Here is an 11,463-nt window from a genome sequence, read left to right on the forward strand (position 1 = left end):
TTTAGTTTATACGATAAACAGAATACAATAGAACATATTTGCCCCCCCCCCCCCTCAAAAGGAAATCAACCACACAATGAATTAGTTTAACTCTTTTTCTTCTTTTACAGCATAAAATTTTCAAATCGTGTCAAACCAATCACGACTTGGCACATTCTTCACAATGATCTAATCACAATGAGTCGTTTTGTGTACCATTTTTGACTGTATTTATGCACTGTCTATATATTTTATAAAAAGTGATATTTATAAACTTAGGGCAAATACCAAGCACAAAATATATCTACGATAGCACAAAAGTTGTGAATAAAGGAAATGTAAAAACGGTAAAATGGAATCAATTAATCCCCTACTTTTCCAGACTATCATTAGCATATGCTGACGATAAACAAACAAAATTTTCGAAGCATTACAGTGAATGGCGAAGTTAGATATTTCTGGAGATAAAATCACGATTCTCAACTATTTTTAAAGAATGGCGAGGGTCAAATTCAGCCCTACAAATATCGGCTTTGTTTATAAAGTCAGATCAAACTTTCAAACAGTGCTATTTTATAAATAGACAACTTAGTCCTCTCTGGAAAAAATAAATGGAAAATTAAACTTACAGAGGTCTGGTGAGAGGGCATGTGAACAAAGATTGTATCCATGGAAGGCGATACTGGCAGAGCCTTTTATAAGTTTTTAAGAGTGCCCATGTGATTTGAACTCTATTAATCTATTACAAAATTTTGCTAAGTATTAAAAAAAAAATTTAATATGGCTTAGGAAAAAGAGGGAGGGGAACTGCTAGAGTATCATGTCCAGAAAGGTCCAAGAATAAGTGATAAGCCTCCTCAACAATGAATAGATAACTAATAAATAGAGGGAAAAAATTACCTGCATACACAGGGATACGAGGAATCTCTACAAAAATGTGGCGCGAAGCAACACCCAAACACCTAGTTGGTGGGGGCGCTTCACGCCCCCCCCCCCCCACGCGCGTAAGTCATTACGTGCCATATTAGTTACGCGCCATTGTAGTTGTGTCCCTGTGTCCCACCTGTGAATATTATATATATATATATATATATATATATATATATATATATATATGTTTTTAACAACGTAAAACTTGCGAATATACAACATTCTTCGCTGTCGCATTGTCTGTGCATATAAATAGATTGTCAGGTTTAGCGACTCTTGAACATGCAACATATAATTGTCCATGGGGAAAACAATCCGCATTCAGATCTATACCTCATTATTCTAATGATTGCCCTTGAGCTTTGTTGATGGTGATTGCTAATCGAACATTCCCTGGATCCCCGTCGTCATTTATATGTCCCCCTGTGCCACCCGGCGTCCCCGTTGTAGTTGTTTCCCTGTGTCCCGGTCGTCATTTGTGTCCCGGTGTCCCAATCTGTAATTTCTCTTTGAGTGTCCCGGTCGTCATTTATATTCCCTGTGTCCCGGTCGTCATTTGTGTCTCGGTGTCCCGGTTTGTAATTTCTCTTCGAACATTCCCTGTGTCCCGGTCGTCATTTATATATCCCACCTGTGCCCCCAGCGTCCACGTTGTAGTTGGTTTCCCGGAGCCCTAGGACTCCAAAAGATTAGTCAGCACGTCCCCCAAGAGAGAAAGAGCGAGGTAAGATGAACTAAATGAATTCAGGAGTTCCTTGCGATATTCAATTCGTTTTAAGGGGTTCTGTAAAAATAAAATGCCTGAGATACATGGCTCTTTATTCAAGAGTGTAAAATCCAGTACTGACTCAAAAGTATATAGCTTGAAGTTTCTCAATATGGGTTTCTCGGAACCTTAGGCTTCCAAGAAATGAACAGAAACGTTCTACAAGCGAAAAAGAGTGATCTGTGGTCAGAGCCGTTCCTAGGGTCGGTGGTGCCCGAAAAAAGAATAGTTATATTGCCCACCTCCCGACTCAAATATAAGAGAAAAACACGAATCAAAGTGAAAAATTTTATCAAAATGGGCAATCCCCCGGCCACCCCCTCCAGCTGCATCCCCCCTCCTACCCATAAATCTTCGTCTGACTCGAAAATACATTAAAAAACTGAATATAAACACATTTTTGCGCGTTTTTTGAAGAACTTGTACCCCCACCCCCAAAAAAATCCTTTTGCAACTCCCCTCAAAAAAAATCCTGAATACAGCTTTTCAAAAAGGCTTTATACCTTTTTTTTTATTACACCGAAAGTGAAAAATCCGAGATACTACGCATATAAATCTTCGGCCCACTTTTTAGATAAGGTAGATTATTAAGCTATTTAGATTTCTGGTCTTATAACCGCCCCCGCAACTGATCCAAACTAAATCTGGTCTTATAACGCGCTCAAGACCATTTTCAGAACAAGCTTTCAGTTTTTTGTTGAAGTACTACTTTGTATTATTTCCAGATAACACCCTAGAATCCTTTTTAGCGTCCTCAAGGGTGTTTGAATGTACCCCGATTAGAAGCATCTTTTTTTTTAATTGATCCACTGACCGCATTTAAAGACACACATTTATAATTCACAGGAGATAAGAGCAGAGGATGGGGAAGGCAACTTTGAAAGAATTAAGTTTAAAAAAAAAACAAGTTTTTTTTTCAAACTGAAAGTAAGGAGCGATATTAAAACTTAAAATGAACAGAAATTACTCCGTATATGAAATGGGCTGTTCCCTCCTCAACGCCCCGTTCTTTACGCTAAAGTTTGACTCTTTCTCTCAACTCTATCTTTTTGAGACAATAAAAAACTTTAGCGTAAAGAGCGTGGCGTTGAGGAGGGAACAGCCCCTTTCATATATAGAGTAATTTCTGTTCGTTTTAAGTTTTAATGTCGCTCCTTAGTTTCAGTTAAAAAAAACTTTCTTTTTTAATTTAATTTCTGAACGTTTTTGAATTAATGTATGTTTTGATTTTGGCTCTCTGCATATGAATAATTAAAACCGAATCTGCATATTTTTTTTTTTGCTAAATGGCTTTCTCATAGTTTTGATCGGACGATTTTGAGAAAAAAGGAGCGGGGAAGGAGGCCTAGTTGCCCTCCAATTTTTTTGGTTATTTAAAAAGGCAACTAGAACTTAATTTTTTACGAATATTTTTATTAGTAAAAATATGCACAACTTACGAGTTAACTTACGTAACGAATTTCTATATTCGTAAGTTTTATTACGTATATGTCTTTCCCTCGTCTACACAAAATTCTTTACACTAAAGCTTAAATTTTGTCCAAATTCCTTAAAAATGACCCCTGAATCACAAAGGCCGTAGAATAAATAGTTGAAACTACTAAAAATACTTTAGCGTAAAGAGCGAGGTATTAGGAGGAGGTGAACCCTATATGCATTATAATTTCTGTTTGTTTTAAGTTTTAGTGCTGCTCCTTACTTTCAGCTTTTTCATATTTATTTTTTCATTGTTTTTTTTATAATGATAGAAAATACTGCGCCCCCTTCATGGAAATTCTCTTCCCCCATGGAAATATCCCCCACGTAACCCCTCCCCTCGACCCCTCCTGCCCCAACCGAAAAAAATCCCAGCGTCTGTATACTTCCCAATAACCATTACTATATGCAAACACAGGTCAAAGTTTGTAACTTGCAGCCCCTCCCACGGGGACAGTGGGGGAGTAAGTCATCCCTCAAGATATAGTTATTAGGTTTTCGACCATGCTGAATAAAATGGCTATCTCAGAATTTTGATCCGTTGACTTTGGGAAGAAATAAGCGTGGGAGAGGGCCTAGGTGCCCTCCAATTTTTTGGTCACTTAAAAAGGGCATTAGAACTTTTAATTTCCGTTAGAATAAGCCTTCTCGCGATATTCTAGGATCACTGGGTCGATACGGTCACCCCTGAAAAAAAAAAAAAAAAGAAAGTAAACACGCATCTGCGATCTGTCTTCTGGCAAAAAATACAAAATTCCACATTTTTGTAGATAGGAGCTTGAAACTTCTCGGTAGAGTTCTCAAATACTTTGAATCTGATGGTGTGATTTTCGTTAAGATTCTGTGACTTTTAGAGGGTGTTTCCCCATATTTTCTAAAATAAGGCAAATTTTCTCAGACTCGTAACTTTTGATTTGTAAGACTAAACTTGATATATTTACAATCAGCTTTAAAATGCAATTCTTTTGATGTAACTATTGGTATCAAAATTTCATTTTTTAGAGTTTCGGTTACTATTGAGCCGGGTCGCTCCTTACTACAGTTCGTTACCACGAACTGCTTGATTTGAATTCCAATCCAGGTTAAGAGTCGTCCTCCCCTTTTTTCAACGAAGATTCAAATTTGAGCTTAGAGAACTAACTTTAAAAGGAAATTAATCACAAGCTAATCTTTCCACATTCTTCTGGCTTAGAAATATCCTCCGCTAATTGAGAATACCCTTTCTATATCAAAGCTAGGGGGAGCGAACGGCAGGAAAACTCTTTGACAATGAATTTTTGTAAAACATGCTCTGATACCCATTCTAAACTGTAAATTAACAAAGATTTCACTTCAATGATGATTAAACTGAACAGACGAAGGCCAGAACTGTTTTGTCACGCTATAGGGTCGAGCACCTCTGAAGGAGCATTTCAGTATTTCTTTTGCTTTTTAAACTTTGAATGGCAATTGATAGCCTAATCGTCATTTGCAAACCGAAAAGGCATGCTAAATGTTTTCATAATTTTAGTAAGAGATCAAAAGTTTTAAATCTTTCCCGGTAAAATTTCTTTTTTCGATGATTCAAATAATAAAAAAGTAGAAATTTAAAGAATATAACACAATGATTCGGCTCAATTTAAGTTTATACAGTGCATGAAATTAAGCTGAGTAGATTAAGATAGATGTTCCGATACATATTACCGCTTAATCTTTGCTGTTCTTTTGGGAATGACATAATGGTAGTTGGCTAAATTGCCGATTTTCAGGCTTCTTAGTTGAGTTTATATTACAAGCTGTATGTACACCTGAAATTACTGCTACAGTTCTTAAAACGTAAAGATCATGTTCTGAAATTTAAACAAATTAAGATATTTAACCTGTGGCCCGAACATAATCGGATATTAATACACTAATATCCAAACCTAGTTAAACTTTAAACAGCTGAGTGGTTGGGGCGCTGGATCTATAACCTTTTGTACGAAGGGGGGAGTTGATTCCTGGTGTTGCCGGTCATTTGGTCTGGGCCGGGGGCCAGTGGCACGACTCTATGAGCTCAGCCAGAGTACACCTAGCTCTAAATGGGTACTCGGGGAAATTTGGGAAAGGTAAGCAGGAAGGGTGTGCGAAAGCATAGTATGGCTGGCGCCCAGCCCCCCTTGCACTTTCTGTCTGAAGAGCTTGAAACGGAGTTCACCACCGCCGGTTTGGACTTTAAGGGTCTCCTTTACCTCTTTTTTAGATCTGAATCTAGTCCAAAGGATGAATGCTGGATTAGGTTTTCCCAACCAACTTTCCCAAACTCCTTAGGGTGCAAGGAAGCAGTCCAAAGGGCTAGAGCCGGTTTTTTACAATTACCTAATATTGTAAATTAGTATTGTTCCATTATACTAGCGGTGCCCAAAGAAAGGGGATCACAGCCCCCCCCCCACCCTGTTGTGATATTCGAAAAAAAAAACAAATTGGTTTCAACCAAATAAAAATATATTCTCGGAATCTTAACCCCTCCTCCTAGCAGCATTTTGCAGCCACTAATGCACCAGGGAAATTGTTGGAGACCCTCTTGTCTATGCGCTACATAACTTCAGCCCTACAACGTTTTTTCTCTTCGAACTTTATTTTTTCTCGTGTAAAATTCTGGTGTCAATATTTGTTATAGGTTAACCACTCACCTGAACAATAAATCTCGGTTCCTCCATTATTTAATCCAAGAAAGCGTTTCACAAGTTCACATTATTCATCAAATTCACCACTGGACATGTCATATTTTATGAAGTATCGTCAATAATCCTTTAGCTGCTCAGTGCATCGAGCCGGTCCAGCTTTTTTCATTTCAACATTTGTTGACGTGTGAAACAAGATGACAAGGGAAGAGATAAAAAAAACCTTAAGACAAGCCTGAAAAGCAACAGAAAAGTGGTTAAAATCCCGTTAAAGACACTCATGCAGAACAGAAAATTATTACTTGCATACGAAAATCTGCGAAACAGCATTGCGACAAAGGACTACAATTAGTAAATTCCAACTTGAATTCATTCCTTCTTCATTATTTGGAGATAATGATATTTCAATGGCAACAAATTCGACACAAATAGAACGAAATCAGTTTTATAGTTAAATACGGCACATACAGCATGCGCACCATGAGGGGTTTCCTACTTTCAACGACCGTGCACGGCAAGTGGCACGCCTCTCATATGGCGGAAGTGTGCAACACATGACAAGATGTGTGATATGCGTGACACGAAGAGGCCCTGGGTATCAGAATTATATCGTGGGTGGTGACACAAGTGGCACTCCAGGATATATATCAGGTGATGGAGAATGGACAAGCCCTCGGTACACTGGCACTGCTACATAAGTTGGTGGCATCTATAATATCGTTGGGTGTCATCGATTCCATTAAAATGAAGATAGACAGCTTTTTAACAAGGTCGATGTACGAATATATATATATATATATATATATATATATATATATATATATATATATATATATATATATATATATATATATATATATATATATATATATATATATATATATATATGGGTCTTCCAAGACGGTATACACTCCCCATTACTATAGACTCTGGGAAATTCCTCGCATTGAACCGTCAGAGGGTTTTTTTTTTGTTTTTTTTTAATGTGGCTAGTATGGCAATCAATATTAAACTACTAGGCAAAGAGCCTGTCGGAGGGCAAACATAAATAAAACCACACACAGGCGAAACGTAGCGTACACCGTTTCGGGTGGACCAGTGGATCGGGTGGATAGTTCAGCTCTTCCCCAAAACGCTAATTTCAAGTCCCTATTCCCTTCCAGAGAAGAACACAGTGACTTCCTCGAAAATACTCCCCTATTATGACTTTGCCTTCGTATCAGGTGTATATCTATATATATAAAAATAAGTTGTTTCTTTGTGTGTCTGTCTGTCTGTCCGCATATGACGTCTGAATTATTTCTTCATATACCAATTAAAAAACGAATGTATTCAAGCCGAAGTAGCTGAGTTGGTAAAGCGGCATGTTCCAGGTTCTAGGTCCGAGAGGTTCCGGGTTCGAACCTTGGCTTTAGCATTAATACAAAAGAAGAAAAAAAAACTAAAAAAGGTAAAAACTACAAAAAAAACTAAAAAGAAAATACTAAAAAAACTAAAAAAGCTAAAAAACTAAAAAAAAACTAAAAAAAAGTAAAAAACTAAAAAAAACTAAAAACTAAAAAAGAAAAAAAAACTAAAAAAAAGGGTTAAACTACAAAAAAAAACTAAAAAGAAAAAAAACTAAAAACTAATAAAAAAAACTAAAAAAAATAAAAACTGAAAAAGAAAAAAACTAAAAAAGGAAAAAACTGAAAAATAAAGGAGAAAAAGAAAACGTAAAAAAACTAAAAATAAAAAAACTAAAAAAGGTAAAAACTACAAAAAAAAACTAAAAAAGAAAAAAAAACTAAAAAAGCTAAAAAAAGGTAAAAACCAAAAAAAAAATAAAAAGAAAAAAAGGAAAAAAAACAAAAAATTTATTTCATCATACCAATTCAAAAACGAATGTATATACAGACCGGGACACAGGGAATAGACTGGGACACCGGGACACAAATAACGACCGGGACACAGGGAATATAAATGACGACTGGGACACAGGGACACAACTACAACGGGGACGCCGGGGGCACAGGGGGGATATATAAATGACGATGGGGACACAGGGAATGTTTGATTAGCAATCACCATCAACAAAGCTCAAGGGCAATCATTAGAATAATGAGATATAGATCTGAATACGGATTGTTTTTCCCATGGACAATTATATGTTGCATGTTCAAGAGTCGGTAAACCTGACAATCTATTTATATGTATATATGTACAGACAATGGGACAGCGAAGAATGTTGTATATCCGCAAGTTTTACGTAGTTAAATATATATATATATATATATATATATATATATATATATATATATATATATATATATATATATATATATATATATATATATATATATATATATATATATATGGATAATAATAAATTAAGTTTTAAAATGTATAATAAAACGGATGATTTTGATTTTGAAGTGATTAGTTTCCCATTCCCTATAAGTAATATACACTCAAATATCACATATTCAGCGTTTTTCTCACAGTTACTTCGTTATGCAAGGATTTGTAGTAACTATATTGATTTTAAAAATAGATGTAAAATCTTAAGCCAAAAATTGATATCAAGAGGTTTTCCTGCAAATAAATTAACTTGGCAATTTAAAAAATTTAGTTTTCATTATAACGAACTTTTAAATAAATATCAAAAGAATTATCTAGAAATACTTAAAGAAATTTTCAACTAATTTCGGAGGTTCGAGAATTGTTGTTGCAGCGCCATTTATTTTGAATTGTGTTTCTAATTGAGCGGATTTTTTTTAAAAATTAGCCACATGGTAAAGATGAATTCTATAATTGTTTAGTTCATTCAGGTTTTTTGCAATGTGTTAATATTTGTGATTTGGTAAAATTTATTATATTTAGTTTACCTATTGTTGCTAAAAAGAGGGATATATTAACAGGATAAGCTTGTTTTGGTGTTATTTGGTTGTTTTACATTTGCTGTTTTTTTTTTTCTTTCATAGGCATATATTTTGGGGGTGATACCTGACACGGGGATGCCATGGATATTCTGTGGTAGCCACAACACTAGGCTGGGGTAGAGAATTTAAAGTGGCGAAACCCTATATAGGCCAGTGTATTCTCCTGGTGAGCCCTTGTGTTGGGTTGTTGCCTCTGAATTATTTGTCTATATTATTTTTTCTATTGTTTGGTAAATGACGACTTATACTCATTGACGACATGACTGCCTGTCCATGGATTATTCTTTATGGTTGATTGTGTATGGCTATGCTGTTTGACCTATGTGATTGTATGGATGAGTAGGGTTAAGGCCTCATTCAAGTGCTGGTCTATATTAATCACTAATTTAGGAAAACAGTCTTCCTTTTCTCCATCTGTCTTTTTTTTTCTTTTTTTTTTTTTTTTTTTTTTTTTTTTTTTTTTTTTGCTGTTGCATTGGTGATTTCTCTTTTCATGATATATATATATATATATATATATATATATATATATATATATATATACTGGCTGTTGGGGTGGCGCTTCGCGCCACCCCAAAACCTTGTTGGTGGGGCGCTTCGCGCCCCCCCAAGCCCCCCCGCGCGCGTAAGTCGTTACGCGCCATTGTAGTTGTGTCCCTGTGTCCCACCTGTGAATATAGATAGATTTATATATGTGTTTCAAACTACGTAAAAATTGCGAATATACAACATTCTTGGCTTTCCCATTGTCTGTCCATATACAAAGCCGTATGTACTAATAATGACGTCATATGCAAACGCTCTTTTTACAAACAAACAAACATGCATACACACAACTCATTTTTATATAGATAGATAGATAGATAGATAGATACAATACAAATTAACTGCGTAAAACTTGCGAATATACAACATTCTTCGCTGTCCAATTGTCACTGCATATAAATAAATTGTCAGGTTTACCGACCCTCGAGCATGCAACATACAATTGTCCATGGGAAAAACAATCAGTATTGAGATCTATACCACATTTTTTTAATGATTGACCTTGAGCTTTGTTAATGGTGATTGCAAATGCTAATCGAATTGGGAATTGCAATCTTTTAAATTGAAAAGGCAGATCCGTTGGAATCATGGGAATGCGAGGAATAAGAACAGCCTCACCCTCAAAAGGCCCTGTCAAGATTGTGGCCTCTATTAGGTTTTCCATTGTTTTTTTTACGGCAAGTCGCGTGCCATTGCAAAGCTTTGGTGGGTTGATATTTCTTAAAAGTATTATTGGTACGCCTATTTTTAGTTGTAGCACGTGTGGTGGAAACCCTGAAAGATCCACGGAATTTAAAAATTCAGATGGATAATTAACCGCTTCATCTGGTTCCAAAACTGTGTCGACTGACTTGTAAAGGACTGCCTGGTCTCGAATCTTGGTCAAAACAATATTGTTGATTTCGTGGACGTCTATATTTTTGGGTGCGAGAATCGCTCTTTCACTTAGCCATTTATTATTTTTATAATTTTTTAGAATATTCGGAAATACTTTTTCAATCAATTCATTTTTGGACGTCACTAAATTACAGAAATCAGCAGGTAGTTGTATACGTCCTGAAATTGAGTCTACTGGGAGCTTTCCGTTTCCAATTGCAAATCCATTCATTTCGTCTGCAGGAGTTGATCTAGGTATTATAGGTAATGTCTGCCTGAAATCTCCCGCAAGCAATATTAATGTACTGCCAAAGGGTTTCGACTTCCCTCGCAAGTCTTTCAAGCATTGATCCAGAGCCTCGAGCGATTTTTTTGTGCCATTGTGCACTCATCCCAAATAATAAGTTTGCATTGCTGCAATACTTTACCCATCCCAGATGATTTGGAAATATTGCACGTGGGAGTTTCTGTAGAATGCAAGTTCAGAGGCAATTTCAAAGCGGAATGAGCAGTTCTTCCACCAGGCAGCAATGTTGCGGCTATTCCGGACGACGCAATTGCCGACGCTATATCATTTTTTGATCGAATTGATGCCACAATCAGTTTTATCACAAACGTTTTACCAGTACCTCCTGGCGCATCCAAAAAGAAAATTTCACCAACGTTGTTATCGACACAATGCATTATCGTATCATAAATGTCTTTTGTTCCGACGTTAACTTGGAAATGTTATTTTGTACATAAGACAATAGATCACTCGTACTGTAACTTTGTTCACGATCCAATTCTACACATGTCGAAACAGCAGCGATACGGTTAGGTGAAGGCATTCCCAAATCCTGAAGAGGTGTGTTTGCCATACGTACGCACAAATCTTCTATAACAACTAAAGTGTAGTTATAAATTTCTGATGTAAAATCAAAAGTCGATGGAGTATATCTTCGGACATTTTTGACTTATATTTTTCCCATAACTCTGTAGGAGCTGATAGAGAGCAAGTTGTTAAAATGATGCCAAACAATGCACGAATTTGACTTTGGGTTGACGTTTCGCACGCGTCATTGATGCAGTTATCCCAGTGTTGGTCATTCTCCAATAAATTCAGAGCTTGGCATGCACTACGGTAAGTGTCATGTATAGTACCATTTACAGTCCTCAAATACTCAAAGGATGTCGGACCGGGCACATTCACCAAAAGCAGGCGTAGAAAGAAGCATTCATGTTGATTGGGGTGAACGGTGTAGAGTCTTCCTATCGTGGTATCTTTGAAGATGGTAGGTTGGCCGTCGACTGACTTACCCTGTTTTCGACGTTCAAATACTTTATT

At 36.3% G+C, this 11,463-nt stretch overlaps 1 protein-coding gene across 1 annotated transcript in view; it reads right to left on the reverse strand.

Annotated features, from left to right (window-relative positions):
• LOC136042790 (unconventional myosin-IXa-like) overlaps positions 1-6,089 on the reverse strand; it is a 37,435-nt gene extending 31,346 nt beyond the window's left edge. Inside the window, exon 1 of the mRNA XM_065727737.1 lies at positions 5,803-6,089. Within this exon, the coding sequence (XP_065583809.1) occupies positions 5,803-5,829 (27 nt within the window). The 5' untranslated portion in view covers positions 5,830-6,089. The remainder of the gene's footprint in view (positions 1-5,802) is intronic.
• Between the last annotated feature and the right edge of the window lie 5,374 nt (positions 6,090-11,463).

Source organism: Artemia franciscana, unplaced genomic scaffold (assembly GCF_032884065.1).
Source record: "Artemia franciscana unplaced genomic scaffold, ASM3288406v1 Scaffold_2018, whole genome shotgun sequence".
NCBI lineage: Eukaryota > Metazoa > Arthropoda > Branchiopoda > Anostraca > Artemiidae > Artemia > Artemia franciscana.